We start from the raw sequence: 20,999 nt of genomic DNA on the forward strand, positions 1-20,999 counted from the left end.
GTCTATATTGCGGCAAACCGGGCCATTTCCGTTCCACGTGTCCCGGGCTCCAGGGAAACGCTCTGTCCCGTACAGACCGGGGGAACTGTAACGGGAAACATAACCTCCTCCCATCCGTCCAACTCCCGTCTGCTCATTCCAGTCACCCTCTCCTGGGACAACCACAAGCTTCACCTTCAAGCCTTGGTAGACTCTGGAGCCGCAGGTAACTTCATGGATGGTGTCTGGGCGAAGGAGAATGGCGTTCCCTCTGAACCTCTAAGTGACCCCATGAGGGTTACTACATTGGATGGAAGCCCTTTGGGATCTGGACTTGTCACTCATGTCACTACCTCCTTGAGACTTTCAGTTTCACAACACCAGGAATTGATGAACTTTCATTTGATCTCCTGTTCCGAGTTCCCTCTCGTCCTTGGATACCCCTGGCTTCACAGCCTTAACCCTCACATCGACTGGTCTGTGGGCACTATCAAGCAGTGGGGTCCTACGTGCCAAGCTACTTGTATTTTCCAGAATTCCCCGAGTTCTACTCCCGAGTCTTTAGAATCCATCGACCTGACCCGAGTTCCCGAGTGTTACCATGACCTCAAACTGGTGTTTAGCAAACAGAGGGCCACCATGCTACCACCCCATAGACCTTACGATTGCCCCATCGACCTGTTTCCGGGCACTTGCCCCCCAGGGTCGGATCTTTTCCCTATCTCCACCCGAACGAGCTGCTATGGATACCTACATCAAGGACGCTCTGGAAGCAGGCCTCATGCGTCCATCCACCTCCCCGGCGGGAGCAGGGTTTTTCTTTGTGGCCAAGAAAGACGGTGGGTTACGTCCTTGCATCGACTACCGGGGACTCAATGACATAACCGTCCGTAACCGTTACCCGCTACCCCTTATGGCCACAGCCTTCGAGCTGCTCCAGGAAGCAGTTGTTTTCACTAAGCTTGACCTGCGGAACGCATACCATCTTGTGCGGATCAGACCTGGTGACGAGTGGAAGACCGCTTTCAACACGCCTACTGGTCACTATGAATACTTGGTGATGCCCTTCGGCCTGACCAACGCCCCAGCGGTGTTCCAAGCGCTCATAAACGATGTGCTTAGGGATATGCTTAACATATTTGTGTTCGTTTACTTGGATGACATCCTCATCTTTTCGAGCTCCCTTCAAGAACACACTAAGCATGTCAGACAAGTACTCAAACGCCTCCTGGACAGCCATCTGTACGTTAAGCCGGAAAAATGTGAATTCCATTCATCCCGAGTACAATTCCTGGGATTTGTAGTGGAACCCGGTCGAATCCAAATGGACCCTAGGAAGGTAGGGGCGGTAGCGGATTGGCCCACCCCCAAATCCGTTAAGGATGTTCAGCGTTTCCTGGGCTTCACAAACTTTTACCGCAAGTTCATCAAGAACTTCAGTTTGGTGGCAGCTCCTCTCTCAGCTTTAACCAAAGGTGGCAATGCAAGGTTTTTTTGGGAAGAGAAGCTGAGACGGCCTTCCAAGGACTCAAGCAGCGCATCCTTTCTGCTCCCATCCTGATACTACCGACTACGGATGAACCATTTGTGGTGGAGGTAGACGCATCAGAGGTTGGTGTTGGAGCTGTCCTGTCTCAGAGGGTGAAGACAAGAAGCTTCATCCGTGCGCTTTCTTCTCACACCGGCTTACCCCAACTGAGAGGAACTACGATGTGGGGGATCGTGAACTCCTAGCGGTTAAGATGGCATTGAAGGAATGGAGACACTGGCTCGAGGGGCTTCTCACCCGTTTCAAGTGCTTACGGACCACAAAAATCTGGAGTATATCCAGCAGGCGAAGCGATTGAACTCTAGACAAGCTAGATGGTCTCTTTTCTTCAATCGATTCCAGTTTATCCTCACCTATCGGCCCGGGTCGAAGAATCTCAAACCGGACGCCCTGTCCCGAGTCTACGCTCCTGCCATTCGAGATGACACGGACATGCCTGTCCTTCCTGCTGCTAAGATTGTGGCTCCGATCTCGTGGCAAGTTGAGGATACCGTGAGACGTGCTCAAGCTAGCGAACCGGACCCTAAAGGAGGCCCTGCCAATCGGTTGTTTGTCCCCAAGGCAGTGAGGACTCAGGTCCTTCTGTGGGGGCACTCCTCTCGCCTCACCTGTCATCCGGGCGTAGGTCGCACCTTGGAGTTCATCCAGCGTAAGTTCTGGTGGCCTACCATAAGAGAAGACGTTGCCACTTTCGTCAATGCCTGCCCCGTGTGCTGCCAGGGCAAATCTTCTCACCTCCGCCCTCAAGGACTCCTTCACCCTTTACCTGTTCCCCACAGACCCTGGTCCCATATCTCATTGGACTTTATTACTGGACTTCCTCCATCCCATGGCAATACTACTATCCTAGTCATAATCGACAGGTTTTCAAAGGCGGCCAGGTTCGTCCCTCTGACTAAGTTACCTTCTGCCAAGGAAACGGCTGAGTTGGTAATTAATCATGTGTTCCGAGTCTTCGGCATTCCTCAAGATGTGGTTTCTGACAGAGGTCCCCAGTTCGCCTCAAGGTTTTGGAAGGCCTTCTGCCAACTCATGGGGGCTTCTGCCAGTCTATCTTCAGGGTACCATCCGGAGTCCAACGGCCAAACAGAGGATGAATCAAGAGCTGGAAACCACCCTCCGATGTATGACTCGTGACAACCCGTCCACATGGTCATCCTTTATTGTTTGGGCCGAATACGCGCACAACACCTTGCGCTCCTCCTCCACTGGTGTGTCCCCGCACGAGTGTCAGTTTGGCTATGCTCCTCCATTGTTCCCGGACCAGGAGGCAGAAGTCAGAGTGCCTTCAGCCTTGAGGTTCGTCAGACGCTGTCGGCTTATGTGGAGGAAGGCCCGTCTTAATCTGATGCGTTCCTCACAGAGGTATCAACAACAAGCCAACAGACGTCGCCGTCCCGGGCCTACCCTGCGCCCCGGCCAGAGAGTCTGGCTCTCCACAAGAGACTTACCTCTACGGGTGGAGTCTCGCAAGCTGTCCCAAAAATACATCGGTCCCTTCAAGGTTGCCAGGAGAGTTAACCCAGTTTCTTATCGCCTACACTTACCCAGATCCCTTAAGATTAATCCCACATTTCATGTGTCATTGTTAAAACCTGTTGTTTTTCTCCCCTTGTCCCGGCAGACAGACCTCCCCCTCCGCCTCGTGTCATTGGAGGCCAGCCGGCTTATACCGTCCACCGGATACTGGATTCCCGCCGGGTGCAGCGGTCCTGGCAGTATCTGGTGGACTGGGAAGGCTACGGTCCTGAGGAGCGCTCCTGGGTTCCTGCCAAAGACATCCTGGACCCTGACCTCATTCGTCAGTTCAGGGTCCTCCACCCTGAGAGAGCTGGTAGGAACGTCAGGAGCCGTTCCTAGGGGGGATTCTGTCATGATTTGGCCAGGGTTGTTCCGGGTTTTGGTCAGTAGATGCCCCCATTGTGCTTTTTGTCCTATGTTTTCCCTTGATCCCCATTATTATTTGCACCTGTGTCTCGTTTCCCCTGATTGTATTTAAACCCTTTGTTTCCCTCAGTTCTGTGCTCTGTGTTTGTATGTTAGCACCCTGCCCTAGTGTTCTGTGTGCTCTTGTCGATTCCGGGTGACGTTCTTGTGGTATTCTGTTTTTTGTTTTTGTTTATTTTTTGGTGAGTTTCTTGAGTTCTTTTTGTGTTTTACCTACCACCTTTTGGATTTGCCATTTTTTGTATTTTAGGATTTTTTCTTTATTAAATACACCGTCTTAAGTACTGCTGTGTCTGCCTCATCTTCTGGGTTCTGCTGTCTATTCGTGGCTCAGTTGGTTAAGTGACTGTTTCTCACTCCGGAGACCCAGGTTCGAAACCGGGTCCTGACAGGAAGGTCCTTTTTATTCATTAGATGTGCAGCCTTCTCAAAGCCTTCAACGGAAAATTACCCCTCCTGACCCGCCAAGTAGAAGCCAACAATCTCACCTACCTCCTGACACAGTTTTCTCGTCGTTTTGAGTATTTCAAAGTGTTGGAAAATGACATGCTGCTTCAATGTGGATAACACTCCCACTGACCTGCAAATTGAGCTTATCGATCTTCAGTCTGATGCTGTGATTGGAGAACTATTCAAAACAATGTCACTGTCGAGGTTTATGCATCTCTCGATGGACAAAACTTTCCAAAGATTAGGAGTCACGCTCCGAAGATGTTTGTACTGTTTGGGTCAACCCTTGTACGTGAACAGACATTTTCAGTGATGAAATATAACAAGTCAAGGCACAGATCGTCTCTTACTGACTCTCAGCTCTCAGCAATCCTGCGCATAGCGACGTCAGAAACTATACCTGACTTCACTGCTCTAGTCAATGCCCATCAGAGACTTCACTCCTCACACTGACTGAGTAGTTTAAATGTAATGTTGAACTCTCTCTCTCTCTTGTGGTTTTGTGCATACCTGTTAACAAGAGTTCTGTCCATGATGCTGAATGCACAGTGCACTTTTCCCTCTGTGTAGTTCATCGCATGTTTAATAATGAAAATACCTACCAAAAGGAGAACACGGATGTGGTTTATTTCTGTGCATGTTAAAAAAGTCAAATAAGTAGCATATCTGGATGTGATGTATAATCCTGTAATATGATTCTGGCCTGTGATGGCAAAAATATAATCTAATTTGGCCCTCCATGGAAAATCAGGCCTGCTCTAGGTAGATGGCCTGACACACACACACACACACACACACACACACATAAACTCAAACACACACACCTTGGTCAGTGTCCTCCTCATTGCTCTGAAGTGGCCAACAGAAATGATCACCAACAAGCTCTCGCAGAATTAGATGTTTAACCACGTTCTCCAAACGTCAAATTTCTGATCCAGAGTCATGGGATTACCCAAATTAGTCATGGAATTATGCCCATCCGCCACCCCCGTCCACAACGCCCGGGCAAAACCCAAGCCTATTTGATGGTAATAGTGCTCACTGTTGCCGCTAGTGGCCGGTTTTGAAGGCATGTCTTCAAGATAGACGTCCAATTTTGACATCAATCTTGAACGACCTGGCTGATTACCACAGAAACAGGCTGAGCTGGGACCCACACCACACTCTATGCACCCGGCTACCCAACACATGCACACAAATAGACACACACACCCCACTCTCCCCTGTGTACTTGGTGCGCTGGCACATAGTTAGCCTATGCATGCTGCCAATCCAGCCTAGAGCATAGAAGTAGACTTCCATCACCCACCCATTGACTTACAGTACATGGGTATAACACATTCTATGAATTCTATTTCTATGGGCTGGAGGCCCCAGAGACTCTGGGTTTGTCCAAAATGGCACCCTGTTCCCTACGTAGTGCCCTGGGGCCTGGTCAAAAGTAACACATTAGAATAGCCTACATAGTGCATAGGGTGCTATTTTAGACGCAGACTCAGTCAAGTGTTTTAATGAGGAAGCCTTTACTAACTGCTTAGCTGCCGTGTCTGTGCCTCACTCCACACTGACCAGAGGAGATGTGTGGGCCTCTCTTTGCGCGGCCCGGCTAATTGCTGCTCAAGAACGTCTCTTGCTGTCCCGTCTCATCGATAAAGGCCCTCCGTAGGGAAACCTGGAGGCACCTAAAGACAAACAAACCTGAACGGCCAATCGATAAGAGTGAATGTGAGCGTTACCGGTCAGCCAAAGGCTCCGAACGTGTGTGTGTTTTGTGTGTGGGGCGGGTGAGGTCGGGGAGGTTTGTGTGTGTGCATGCGTGTGTGTCTGTGTGTGTAATTCTCCAGTGCTTCCTGTGTTCTCCTATGGGATCTTTACCCATCACTACTCCACTCTGGGCTGTTGTCTGCCTCTGCATTTTGATGCGATTTTGATTAGGCCCTTATCACAGATCTCAGAACAGGCTTCACACAGCTATAATTCTAAATCCCCTTGACTTGTATGCTATAAATAGATTATCTTAATATGTTTTTCATATTGAGGCCATAAACTATTAAAATGAAGAAAGTCGCACACTCCATGTATAAACTGGGAGTTTATATATGGAGTGTTCAACTTTCTTTATTTTGATAGTTTATAGTTTCGCCGTTAAGTCAGCACTTCCACACAAACTATTATTTCTGGGTGTGCACCAGCTCATGTTTTTTAAATTTCATATTGAGGCCACCAGTTGCGTATAAAGGTTCATATTTAAAGCTGGAATCCATACTTGGGGAAACTGCCAACATGCTCTAACAGTCTCACTGCAGAATTAGACGTTTATCCACGTTTCTGCCAACATCAAATTTTGTAAGTTGTTTCAAACTGCAAATTCAGAAGGTTAATAAGGGTTAAGGTTTTTGATATGCTAAAACAATGTTAAAACATGAAGTTTAAAGGCACTCATTCAGAATGGTTAAGGTAATGGATAAGGGATCGAACACCCGTAACGCGTCAAGCACAAGCGTACATCCTTTTACGATATTATAACAACAGCTGACACTGTTTTCTTTTCATCTGACGTCATTGAAAGTCATTGCATGCGCAATCAATAGAAGAACAGTGTACCTACCGTACGTTTTCCCTCCTCACCATTCTGAATGCTCATCACCTCCATTTCATCAACAAAACAAAAACAAGAACAAATGCGCTGGGGGGGGGGGGGGTGACACAGTGGCGCTGTTTCACCGTAAGTGGATTTCAGCTTAAAAAGAGACCCTTTTTTTAAACACTTATTTTTTTTTTTGTTAATCAGATATCAAACCATTTTATAATCCACTGACTATGACATTGTCTGCTGCAGCCTATATGGCCACTCTGTATTAGAGGTCGACCGGTTATGATTTTTCAACGCAGATACCGATACCGATTATTGGAGGACCAACAAAGCCGATACCGATTAAAAAAAAATGTATTTGTAATAATGACAATTACAACAATACTGAATGAACACTTATTTTAACTTAATATAATACATCAATAAAATCAATTTAGCCTCAAGTAAATAATGAAACATGTTCAATTTGGTTTAAATAATGCAAAAACAAAGTGTTGGAGAAGAAAGTAAAAGTGCAATATGTGCCATGTAAAAAAGCTAATGTTTAATTCCTTGCTCAGAACATGAGAACATATGAAAGCTGGTGGTTCCTTTTAACATGAGACTTCAATATTCCAAGGTAAGAGGTTTTAGTTTGTAGTTAATATAGTATTTATTGGACTATTTCTCTCTATACCATTTGTATTTCATATACCTTTGACTATTGGATGTTCTTATAGGCACTTTAGTAACAGTGTAACAGTATAGCTTCTGTCCTACCTGGGCTCGAACCAGGAACACATCGACAACAGCCACCCTTGAAGCATCGTTACCCATCGCTCCACAAAATCCGCAGCCCTTGCAGAGCAAGGGGAACAACTACCCCAAGTCTCAGAGCGAGTGACGTTTGAAACGCTATTAGCACGCGCTAACTAGCTAGCCATTTCACTTCGGTTACACCAGCCTCATCTCTGGAGTTGATAGGCTTGAAGTCATAAACAGCGCAATGCTTGACGCACAACAAAGAGCTGCTGGCAAAACGCACTAAAGTGCTGTTTGATTGAATGTTTACGTGCCTGCTTCTGCCTACCACCACTCAGTCAGATACTTAGGTACTTGTATGCTTGTATGCTCAGTCAGATTATTTGCAATGCAGGACACGCTAGATAATATCTAGTAATATCATCAACCATGTGTAGTTAACTAGTGATTATGATTGATTGTTTTTTATAAAATAAGTTTAATGCTAGCTAGCAACTTACCTTGGCTTACTGCATTCGCGTAACAGGCAGTCTCCTTGTGGAGTGCAACGAGAGAGAGGCGGGTCGTTATTGCGTTGGACTAGTTAACTGTAACGTTGCAAGATTGGATCCCCCTAGCTGACAAGGTGAAAATCGGTCGTTCTGCCCCTGAACGAGGCAGTTGACCCACCGTTCCTAGGCCGTCATTGAAAATAAGAATAAATAAAGGTGTAAAAAAAAAAAAAAATGTCAAATCGGCGCCCAAAAAAAGCAATTTCCCATTGTTATGAAAACGTGTAATCGGCCCTAATTAATCGACCATTCCGATTAATCGGTCGACCTCTACTCTGTATCTCTGCTTGAAGTGTTTTCTCTGTTCCTATGTGACTCATCCTGCCACAGTGTCATCTCTCCCCCCACTCTCTCCCGCCGCATATTTGCTTTTGTTCTTGTCTCCCTGCCCGCCAAGCTGACTCACAATGATGATCTTGACCAAGCCGTAAAAGGTCAAGGTTAGCCAACAAATTGCCTCAAAGCAATCAGCCCTATCAGTCTCTCTGCTAACACACCATTTGCTCTCTCTCTCTCTCTCTCTCGCTCTTTCTCTGTTTACCCACGCGACTTGTGTCAGGGGGTCTGCCCACTTTGAAGTCGCACCTCTAGAGCGGGGGCTCTGCAAGAGCCGGGGACATCAAAGCAACCGTGGTCCACGTGGTGGTGACATTTCGGCGGCAGCGTGACCCAGTGGGGTGTAGCAGGGATTGGGATGATGTGGCTCAGCTGTCCTTTAAGACCCCTGGCTGCTCCAGGGCTGTGGGGTGTTTGCCTCTACTCTACACAGGATTGGCTTTCATTACATGAAACAGGATCCCCCCCTTACCCCTCAGCCAACAATAGATCCACCACAGTGCTCTGGAGTTCATACAATCTACTGTAACCAGAACTTCTGTGGACACACATGTGCTCCAAACACACACACAAGCACACGCACATGGTTACGGGCGCCCGTACACACACACACACACACACATGTTAAACACACAGACACAGAGACGGACGGACAGACAGACACACACACAGACACTCACACACAAAGGGAAAGTGTGTGAAAGGGTAGCTAGGGGTGCCCTTGTCACCTGGCCTTTCCTGTCAAGTTTGGTGCGAGTTCATCACAACACAATTCATTCTGCTGCTATGCCTACCTCAATACATTGTAACATACCCAATATCAAAGCATGTAATCCACACAGGTTCAGTAGCTGAAGGAATGTTTTGTAGGCTGGTGTAGGCTGGTGTAGCTGTTTTGGGGAGTATAAGCTTAAACAGCGTTACAGACAGGTGTTATTAATGTGTCGGCCCACAGGGTACCACATGTAGGGGTGTCATGATCTCCGCAACAGCTGTCTTCAGCTGTGGCTGGTATTGTAAACACCTTCTAAAGCCAGGCTTGGTTAGAAGGCTTGGCCCTGGATTTTGTGTGAGTCCAAGGACAAACAAAACAAACGGGCATAAGATGAGGAAAGACCATGACTGTGTTCTATTACAATGTAGAGAATGAACGAGGGGAGATCCCCTTACATTGGTTCACTCACATTCGGTCCCTGGTGACCGTGTCGTTGTGTGTGTCTGTGCCGTGTCTGTGTCTGCAGAGCTGTTTCAAACATTTCCAGGAATCAACATGTTTCCAGGAATGCTAGCTGTTACAAAGCCATCTCGTTGATGGAAATGTGTGTGTGTGCGTTGTCCCAGGTGGAGATCGAGAAGCTCGACTACCACCACTACCTCCCTTTGTTCTTCGACGGGCTGTGTGAGACTGTGCACCCCTATGAGTTCTTCGCCCGCCAAGGGGTCCACGACATGCTCGAGCACGGGGGCACCAAGATCCTGCCCGTCATCCCCCAACTCATCATCCCCATCAAAAGTGAGTGGCTAAACGTTTTTGAAGCGTCACAGAAAACACTGCCGTAACGTTATTACAGCACAGACACTACTGTTAAACGCAACCACAACACTTATTATCATCCTTTTCAAGACTGAGTGGCCCCAAACATTACAGCAACATCGCAGGAACAGTGGCACAACATTATCAGACCATAAACACAACTCTTTCATACAACCACAACCCTTTCACAGCAAATCTAGGCCAAATCTCCTATAACAAGATTATAAAGAGATCATTTACTAACGTGTGGCCAGTAACCACAAGCCGGAAAGACATGGATTGACAATGGATAAACCCCCAATGCCCTATTCTTCAGCCAATAATTGGTGCCATCCACACAATGAAGATCTCAGTGAAAAGCCCACATATGGCTCCTTGCATCTTCCAAACCTATTATTATTAGACAGCAGGGCTAAGTGTTCTTGTTTTGCTGTTAGTGGATGAGACCCAGTCATAAGGCAAGGCTGCCAAGCTCCCATGAATATGGGGACGCGCTACATTTAAATGTGCTTTGCCTCTCTGACTCTGGCGAGTCCGGCAGGACAGCACCTCATTGGTTTGGTAACGTCTGCTTCCAACTCACTCCCTCAAACAGGTGGATCCCCTGAACGCAGCTCACTTTCCAGCCCACTTTCCAGCTGACACTCTCAAACACCTAGATCCCCCTGAACGCAGCTCACTTTCCAGCCCACTTTCCAGCTGACACTCTCAAACACCTAGATCCCCCTGAACGCAGCTCACTTTCCAGCCCACTTTCCAGCTCACACTCTCAAACACCTAGATCCCCCTGAACGCAGCTCACTTTCCAGCCCACTTTCCAGCTCACACTCTCAAACACCTAGATCCCCCTGAACGCAGCTCACTTTCCAGCCCACTTTCCTGCTGACACTCTCAAACACCTAGATCCCCCTGAACGCAGCTCACTTTCCAGCCCACTTTCCAGCTCACACTCTCAAACACCTAGATCCCCCTGAACGCAGCTCACTTTCCAGCCCACTTTCCTGCTCACTTTCCAGCCCACTTTCCAGCTCACACTCTCAAACACATAGATCCCCTGAACGCAGCTCAGACTCCAGATCCCAATCACCTGAATTCTAACCACCTGTTCACACACCTGTATGTCATTATGACACACTATTTAGTTCAGTTCTTTGCACCCCATCACTGTGAGGTTTTGTTTGTTTTGTGACACACGTCTTTTGGAGCTCTGTTTTTCCCGTGATTTACTCCTCCCGTGTATGCTAGTTTTTTCCTGCCTCACTAACAACACTTTTTGCCTATTCCCTGCCTGTACTTTAGCCTATCAGATTTCCTGTTATCAACCTATTGCCTGACCTCCCGGACTATGTTACTAGCCTATTCCCTGCCTGTACTTTAGCCTATAGGATTTCCTGTTATCAACCTATTGCCTGACCTTCCAGACGATGCTACTAGCCTTTTCCCTGCCTGTACTGTTGCCCTTTTGGACCCCATGTGTATGACCTTCTGCCTGCCCCTGGACCCAGCTACCTGCCTCCTCCTGTCGTCCTTTGCAATAAACACCCGCTGCGTCCTGCGCTTGAAACCAGCACTCTGTCTCCCCTCGTGTTCATTACAGGTTTGTCCTGAAATCACACGCACAGTTGGCAGGCCGCAGGCTAGTTGGTCACGTCCAGGGGTGAGCTGGGACTAGCAAAAATAGTTTCAACATTTAGACAGGGATGAAACGACGAACACACAGGCTTCTAAGTTGTTATATGTAGAAAAATATAGAATGTATGATTCAGTATGCTAGCATGCTCTCACTCTCTCACATACACACACACACACACACAAACATACGCTAACTTTCCACACACTGAGAGGGTTTGTTTTGCAATGGAGCCAACTAAGTGTCAGTTTCAAAGTGGGAGATTTTAAGCGGCGCCCAGTAAGTGAGTTTGAGCAGTTGGTCGTGTGTGTGTGCTCAGTGTTTCAGCGCCTGCTGAGGCAGAGGGGTGGAACGACCAACATGAGGCAGGGCCGCTGGAGACATGAAGACATGCTGACAGGTTGACCCTGGCAATAGAGTACACACACACACATTCACACACACACTGCTTACTGAGTCGCAACAGAGGACGGACAGAGCATGGCCCAGTGCACATCATAACACCAAGACACAATGATGTGTGTGTGTGTGTGTGTGTGTGTGTGTGTGTGTGTGTGTGTGTGTGTGTGTGTGTGTGTGTGTGTGTGTGTGTGTGTGTGTGTGTGTGTGTGTGTACATGTGTTTTGGTTTTTGTGTATGTGACTTTTAGTTGTTTACTTGATTTACACTAGAATTCCCATTTTTCAATTTATTCACATAGTTTGTTTAATTTACCAATTGATTTCATTTGAGAAAGTCTGATTGCTGTCTGGTCATGCGTTCAGCTGTTTCACAACACTCTAAAACCAAATGGCTGCATATCGATGTATGATTTTTAGACTATCGACAACTCATAAATGTGATTAATGTGTTTTATAAATAAAAGAGAGCTGACATTGTGTTTTTGACTGAGACGATTATTGCTTTGATGCCTCGTTTTCAAAAATTGTCCTTGGTGGTACTAGGCCTATACTGCTTAGATCTGTATCCTCTCATACACGTGTTCAAACACACACACACACACACACACACACACACACACACACACACACACACACACACACACACACACACACACACACACACACACACACACACACACTCATACCCAAGTCCACGTAGCCACTATGTCCACTCATGCATACTGACTCCCTCATATAGTAGCTACAAATTCCTAAGACCCAAAGGTGAACCATTCCTTATGAAAACGCACATCTAGCTGTGATAATGGAATTTTAAATGGCCTGCTTGTTATTAGCTTCTTGGTTTATTAAAATCAGGCCCATTTTTGCCTGCCATGCGTCAAACCCGCCGGCCCATGTCTGTGTTGCAGATTAATTACTTTTCAATAGAACTCCAAGGAAGGAGGGAAAAATAAGTGCAGGCTGCAATCTGAAAGGCAGAAAGTTTTCTCTGACTGACGTTAATATAGAAGCCTCCATCTGGCTGGCGCCGGCGGGCTGTTATCTTGCGACTGGCTAAATCACGTTGTTGGACTCTGTGAATTTTGATGATCATGAGTCATGACTTCGGGTCACCCGATGAGAATACGCAATGGGCTGTGCCGTTGTCATAGACCTTTACTCTGAAACTGAACTCAGGTCAATGTGGAGTGCGCTCGCCTGCTTGCACCCACCGGTCACAGGGTTCCCCAAATGGGTTTCCAAACCTAGGTCTGCAGGTTTTCTTAGCAAAATAATAAGGGAAGGGGATACCTAGTCAGTTGTACAACAATGCATTCAACTGAAATGTGTCTTCCGCATTTAACCCAACCCCTCTGAATCAGAGAGGTGCGGGGGGGCTGCCTTAATCGACATCCACGTCTTCGGCACCCGGGGAACAGTGGGTTAACTGCCTTGCTCAGGGGCAGAACGACAGATTTTTACTTTGTCAGCTCAAGGGATTTGATCCTGCAACCTTTCGGTTACTGGCTCAACTCTCCTACCCACCAGGGTACCTGCTGACCAATTGTGGATTAAATTGATTAAATTGAGATTTCTTGTCACTGGCCTACACTTAATACATTCCTTAATGTCAAAGTAGAATTATGTTTATCAAATTCTTTACAAATTAACAAAACATTTAAAGCTGAAATTTCTTCAGTCAATAAGTATTCAATCCCTTTGTTATGCCAAGCCTAAATAAGTTCAGAAGTAAAAATGTGCTTAAAACCTGTTTGGGATAGGGGGCAGCATTTTCACGTTCGGATGAAAAGCGTGCCCAGAGTAAACTTCCTGCTACTCTGGCCCAGAAGCGAATATATGCATATTATTAGGAGTATTTGATAGAAAACACTAAAGTTTCTAAAACTGTTTGAATGATGTCTGTGAGTATAACAGAACTCATTTGGCAGGCAAAAACCTGAGACAAATCCAGCCAGGAAGTGGGAAATCTGAGGTTCGTAGTTTTTCAACTCATTGCCTATCGAATATACAGTGTCTATGGGGTCATATTGCACTTTCTAGGGCTTCCACTAGATGTTAACAGTCTTTAGAACATTGTTTGAGGCTTCTACTGTGAAGTGGGGGCGAATGAGAGCTGAATCAACCAGAGGCCTGCCAGAGTGCCATGAGTTGATCACGCACGCTCATTGATTCTATACATCGTTTGACATGTTTCTACAAACTGTAATATAACTTTTTGAACTTTCGCCTGGACCTGCCCGCGCTTCGTGAGTTTGGATTTGTTTACCAAACGCGCTAACAAAGGGAGGTATTTGGACATAAATAATGGACTCGATCGAACACAACAAACATTTATTGTGGAACTGGGATTCCTTGGAGTGCATTCTGATGAAGATCATCAAAGGTAAGTGAATGTTTATAACGCTATTTTTTTACTTTTACTGACTCCACAACATGGTGATATCTGCATGGCTTGTTTTTGTGTCTGAGCGCCGGACTCAGATTATTGCATGGTTTGCTTTTCCGTAAAGCTTTTTTGAAATCTGACACAGCGGTTGCATTAAGGAGAAGTATATCTATAATTCTGTGCATAATTGTTGTATCTTTTATCAAAGTTTATTATGAGTTTTTCTGTAAATTGATGTGGCTCTCTGAAAATTCGCCAGATATTTTAGAAGCACAACATTACTGACCATAAAGCGCCAATGTAAACTGAGATTTTTAGATATAAATATGAACTTTATCAAACAAAACATACATGTATTGTGTAACATGAAGTCCTATGAGTGCCATCTGATGAAGATCATCAAAGGTTAGTGATTTATTTTATTTCTATTTCTGCTTTTTGTGACTCCTCTCTTTGGCTGGAAAATGACTGTGTTTTTGTGACTAGGCTCTGACCTAACATAATCATATGGTGTGCTTTCGCTGTAAAGCCTTTTTGAAATCGGACACGATGGGTAGATTAACAAGAAGTTTATCTTTAAGTTGGTGTATTGCACGAAAGTTACATATTTAATTTTGCACTGTGCCTTTTCAGCGGAATGTTGTCAAGCGGAACCCCTAGCCATAAGAAGTTATTAACAAGTCACACAATAAGTTGCCTGGACTCACTCTGTGTGCAATAATAGTGTTTAACATGATTTTTGACTGACTACCTCATCTCTGTACTCCACACATATAATTATCTGTGTGGTCCCTCAGTCGAGCAGTGAATTTCAAACACAGATTCAACCACAAAGATCGGGGGGGTTTTCCAATGCCTCGCAAAAAAGGGCACATATTGGTATATATATATACATATGAAAAGAGACACTGAATATCCCTTTGGATGGTGTATCAATACACCCAGTCACTACAAAGATACAGGCATCCTTTCTAAATGAGTTGCCGGAGAGGAAGGAAACCACTCAGAGATTTCACAATGAGGCCAATGGTGACTTTAAAACAGTTATAGAGTTTAATGGATGTGATAGGAGAAGACTGAGGATGGATCAACAACATTGTAGTTACTCCACAATACTAATCTAATTGACAGAGTTAAAAGCCTGTACAGAATAAAAAATATTCCAAAACATGCATCTGGTTTGCAACAAGGCACTAAAGTAACACAACAAAGAAATTGGCAAAGCAATTTACTTTTTGTCCTGAATGCAAAGTGTTGTTTGGTGAAAATACAATACAACACATTGCTGAGTAAGACTCCATACTGTCAAGCATTGTGGTGGCTGCATCATGTTATGGGTTTGCTTGTAATTGTTAAGGACTGAGGAGTTTTTCAGGATAAAAAATCAATTGAATGGAGCTAAGCATGGGCCAAGTCCTAGAGGAGAACCTGGTTCAGTCTGCTTTCCACCAGACACTAGGAGATGAATTCCCCTTTCAGCAGGACAATAACCTAAAACACAAGGCCAAATCTACACTGGAGTTGCTTACCAAGAAGACAGTGAATGTTCCTGAGTGGCCGAGTTACAGTTTTGACTTAAATATGCTTGTAAATCTATGGCAAGACCTGAAAAAAGTTGTCTACCAATGATCAACAACCAATTTTACAGAGCTTGACGATTTTTGAAAAGAATAATGGGCAAATGTTGCACAATTCAGGTGTAGAAAGCTCTTAGAAACTCAGAAATACATACATCTATAATTGCTGCCAAAGGTGATTCTAACATGTATTGACTCATGGGGCTACTATCAAATCAAGATATATTAGAATTTTCCTCCACTTTGACATTAGAGAATTTTGTGTAGATTGTCGACAAAAATGACAATTAAATTAATTTTAATCCCACTTTGTAACACAACAAAATGTGAAAAAAGTCTAGGGGTGTGAATACTTTATGAAGGCACTATATATGTGATTGTAAACAAATGTAAGCAAGGTTTGAAATTATTATGTTTTAGTTAATACATTATATTTGTTTGGGCTTCTTGCGGACAATTTCCCTTCTACAAATTATTAGTAATTATACTTTTAACCCCCTGACCATCTGCTCAATAAATTTAATCAGCCCACGGCTGAATCTAGTTGATAATGCCTGGGATAGAATGATTAAGAAAAGGTTGAGTATTATGATGTGTTGCTTTTGAAACCTTGAAAGGACTCAATCATGGCACAGGAGGGATTCTTTTTAGCACATTGAGCCCAGATTTTCATGTAAAATAACCCAGACAAACTTTAACATTGTCATTCCAACACTACCTTTTTCAATCGGAGGAAATAAATTATGAGAAAATTATACTGATATGCTGTCATAAGCATTTCCTACCCTCTTTAAATAAGGAACAAAATTCTCAGCCACGTCTCCATTGAGCCTCCACAGATTGGCGTAACATTTGTTCACTCTACGAGACCAAAATTAAATTTTCATTACAAGGAGATCCCCGGCTTAGGAAAGAGAACATTTCGCAGTGATCTGAAAAGTATATTTATATTACAACAAACTCGATTGACTAAAATCTTCAAAATGCCACTCACCTGTGACATTTGGGGGAGATGAGAATACAACGCTGCGCTTATTTTTTGGGGGGAACAGAATATCTAATAGACGCGACTTGAATAGATGATTACTTTATTCATATCCGATGTGATGCGGATTGTACCAAACGTTAATACATCCGACTCAGATTCTCCCCCTTTTGTGAGAGGCGAGAGCCTGGATGAATAATTGAACAGTCCCACGGTCCAAATGTCACAGCTAGGGAAAATTGTTTGCACTTGTGGTAATTAGAATTTCATTATTTGTTATGTGCGTTTGAAATCCCTGTCAGTCCAGATTCAACCTTATTACCGTGATGGCAGATAGCTCTCCCCGTGTGTGAAGGAACAGGAGAAAGATCCTATAATGGATACGCTCATACTGCCTTGTCTGTAACACTAATACACGCACAGTCACACGTGCATGCACACACACATGCACGTAAACGCACAAAAAAGCCCATGCACACACACACACACACACACACACATTTAATGGAATGTATAAAATATGAAGGCTTGGAATGAAAGATGATAGGACCATCCATTCTTCATGTTCACATCCTGTCACACAGAGCATGTGTATAAGTGACACCCCTGGGTTTGACGACACAATGTCCTTGTAATGGAATGTTAGCGGTGTGTGTATGAGTGTGTCATCGGTGTGTGTGGATTACGCATTCTCTGTCTCTGACTGAGAGTGGGTTTGACATGAATATCACTTGTTTGTGATTGTGTGCATGTCTGTGTGCGTGCAAGTGTGTGTTTTTTGCGTGCATGCGAATGTGTGTGCGTGTGTGTGTGCATCACCTCTCCAGAGCTGTTTTCCCCCTCATGTCAACCTGTCAGGCCTGTCTCGGTGCAGTGCAGTATGGCTGGAAGGGAGGCTGTGTCTGTGTGTGTGACAGCCATGCATTTGAATATGAGCTGTTTTAACACTCAGGCCACAGGTGACGCCGCATGCCGCTCCCTAAGTGTACTAACTGTCATACTACCCATTTTATGGTTCCTGACCCCCCTCTCTCCCTCGCTCCCCTCCTTCGCCTGCTAACATAATTCATTCTCGCCCTCTATGTCAGACATGTGTTTTCCCCCAGATAGCTTAGCTTCTCCCTTTTATTATTCAAGATTTGTTTTTGCATGAATAGTTATAACTCCTTTTAATTCTGTTTATGACAATATCCACTTAAGGGGACAAAGAGCTATTGGGACTGTCCTCTAGCTGCTTCAGCGGCTTTGAAGATAAATGTTTTAACGTTTAGATTGTGTTTATCTTGGTTTTAAATGGGCAATCTGCTACATCCATTTTAGCACTTAGAAATGAATGATATACAGTGCATTCGGAAAGTATTCAGACCCCTTGAATTTTACAACATTTTGTTACGTTACAGCCTTAATTTAAAATGGATTCAATTGTTTTTCCCCCTCATCAATCTACACAGGTTTTCATGAAGGATCTCTCTGTACTTTGCTCTGTTTGCCTTTCCCTTGATCCTGACTAGTCTCCCAGTCCCTGCCACTGAAAAACATCCCCACAGCATGATGCTGCCACTACCATACTTCATCGTAGGGATGATGCCAGGTTTCCTCCGGACGTGACGCTTGGCATTCAGGACAAAGAGTTCAATCTTGGTTTCATCAGGCCAGAGAATCTTGTCTTTAGGTGCCTTTTGGCAAACTCCAACTCCTTTTACTGAGGAATTGCTTCCATCTGGTCACTCTACCATAATAGTCTGATTGGTGGAGTGCTGCAGAGATGGTTGTCCTTCTGGAAGGTTCTCCCATTTCCACAGAGGGACTCTGGAGCTCTGTCAGAGTGACCATCGGGTTCTTGGTCACCTCACTGACCAAGAATAATGGCCACTGTGTTCTTGGGAACCTTCAATGCTGCAGACATTTTAGTACCCTTCCCCAGATCTGTGCCTTGACACAATCCGTTCTCGGAGCTTTACGGACAATTCCTTCGATCTCATGGCTTATGGGGAGTGGGGAGAACAAGTATTTGATACACTGCCGATTTTGCAGGTTTTCCTACTTACAAAGCATGTAGAGGTCTGTAATTTTTATCATAGGTACACTTCAACTGTGAGAGACGGAATCTAAAACAAAAATCCAGAAAATCACATTGTATGATTTTTAAGTAATTAATTTGCAATTAAACAGCAGCAATGCAGTTCTTGACACACTCAAACTGGAGCACGTGGTACCTACTACCATACCCCATTCAAGGGCACTTAAATATTTTGTCTTGCCCGTTCACCCTCTGAATGGCACACATATACCATCCATGTCTCAATTGTCTCCTCCCCTTCATCTACACTGATTGAAGTGGATTTAACAGGTGACATCAATAAGGGATCATAGCTTTCACCTGGATTCACCTGGCCAGTCTATGTCATGGAAAGGTTTGTACATTCAGTGTACACTTGGCTATGCTCATTTGTAAACAATACATTTTGATACATTACTAGCTCAAAAAACGGAATCTGCAACAATGACAAGTTAATTAGTGGGTGATGTATATTTCAGAACCAAAGTCTACTTTATACCCCCACTCCCCCTTAATCTGATAGTGGCAGTGGGGTGGTAGACACCTAGCCTCCCTTATTGCTCAGATCAGGTGCCTACATAGTGGCGCACACACACACACACACACACACACACACACACACACACACACACACACACACACACACACACACACACACACACACACACACACACACACATACATAGTATACAACACACACATAAACACACAGACACACACACACACACACACACACACACAGAAGTTTCCTCAGACAGATCCAGCTCATAGAGGCCCAGCTTTTGAGCTCCATCAGCAAGCAATTTTAAGAATGGAAAATTAATTTGTTTATGCAACTAATGTTAGTGCATCGAATCGTATCGCATCGAAACAAATCGCATCAAATTGTTTCAAACTAAAACGTATCGTTCACGCATCATATCATAACCCATGTCTCAAGATGCATATCAAATCTTCTTGAAAGGGAAAAATGCACATCCCTAAATTCTTGCTTGAGAAATTGCTCTTTGCTTAGAAGCATTTTCTTTCTTGTTGACCATTTTTATTGAGAACAATCACAGTAAGGTACTTAATTGTTACCCAGAAATGATTTGATATGGATAAAAATGGCTGCTATGGACCTTTAAAGCGACACTTTCTTCTTGTAATGAGCCAGATAAACAACAGGTACACAACAGCAGGGGTCTGTGGAAGTCTATTGGTTTGTTAGAGTCCAAGATTAAGGGATGGTTCAAAAGGAGGAAAACATATGTAAGGAGTCACCTGAGAAGTGCCACACACACACCTCTCTTCCCACCCATCTGCCCACTAACACCCACACAGAGACACGCACGCACACGCAGCGACATACTGTACATGCATGTATGTACACACACACTCACACACTAAATGTCGCCCACACACACAAGCTAGTAATCCTTAGTTACAAATCACAGATGTTTTCCTCTCTTCCGTCCCTTTTTCCTCCCTCTTTTGTTCTCCCTATCAGCGGGAGATGGAGTTAAATGCAGCTGTCGGCCAAATTGCCCGTGATTGTCTCTCACTTATTCCTTCCTGTCTCTGTGGTGCCTTTGGAAATCTCCGATTGCAGCCAGTCATTTCAAGTCAAAGGCTGGCACCAAAAAACATTGATTTCAGTGGAGGTAGTGTGAATGCCGCGTGACCTCATTCTGTCTTTTCTGCTAAATGTGCTAAATGTTAACAATAGGGGGGCTGAATCGTTAATTCTCAATCACACACCACCCTAGGGAAAGCCTCTATGAAAACAAGCACACACACACACAACCCCCTCTCCCAGACCTGTAACCCCTGACCTCTATCCTGTGTGCACTCCATAGAAATAGAATCACTAGATGAGCCATCGCCATTCAAATCAATGTATAGGTCCGGGTGGACGGCGGCCATATTGAATGTACCAATAACTATGATAATGAATTCATTCTATTTCTATGGTGCCCTTAACCATGTAAATCAATGTATGGTTATGAGTGTACCCATAACAATAATAACATTATATTTCTTTGGTGCCCTTCCTCTCTGTCTCACAGATGCCTTGAACACGCGGAACAGGCAAGTGATCTGCACCACTCTGAAGGTGCTGCAGCACCTGGTGGTGTCTGGAGAAATGGTGGGAGAGGCCCTGGTACCCTACTACAGACAGATCCTGCCCATCCTCAACATCTTCAAGAACATGAACAGTGAGTCACTTACATTATAGATCTAGCCTATACTGTGTGTCTGGCAGTATGTGTATGTTGGTGAATTTGACGGGTAGTCC

The 20,999-nt window shown here is 44.8% G+C and overlaps 1 protein-coding gene across 2 annotated transcripts in view; it reads left to right on the forward strand.

Moving 5' to 3' along the window:
• Nucleotides 1-20,999, forward strand: part of LOC135526084 (parkin coregulated gene protein) — a 239,007-nt gene that overhangs the window by 107,041 nt on the left and 110,967 nt on the right. For both annotated transcript variants that reach the window (XM_064954176.1, XM_064954175.1), the window contains 2 exons: nt 9,488-9,659; nt 20,770-20,919. In XM_064954176.1, coding sequence (XP_064810248.1) covers nt 9,488-9,659; nt 20,770-20,919 — 322 coding nt within the window. The remainder of the gene's footprint in view (nt 1-9,487; nt 9,660-20,769; nt 20,920-20,999) is intronic.

The sequence above is a fragment of the Oncorhynchus masou genome, chromosome 32 (genome assembly GCF_036934945.1).
Source record: "Oncorhynchus masou masou isolate Uvic2021 chromosome 32, UVic_Omas_1.1, whole genome shotgun sequence".
In the NCBI taxonomy this organism is placed as follows: Eukaryota; Metazoa; Chordata; class Actinopteri; order Salmoniformes; family Salmonidae; genus Oncorhynchus; species Oncorhynchus masou.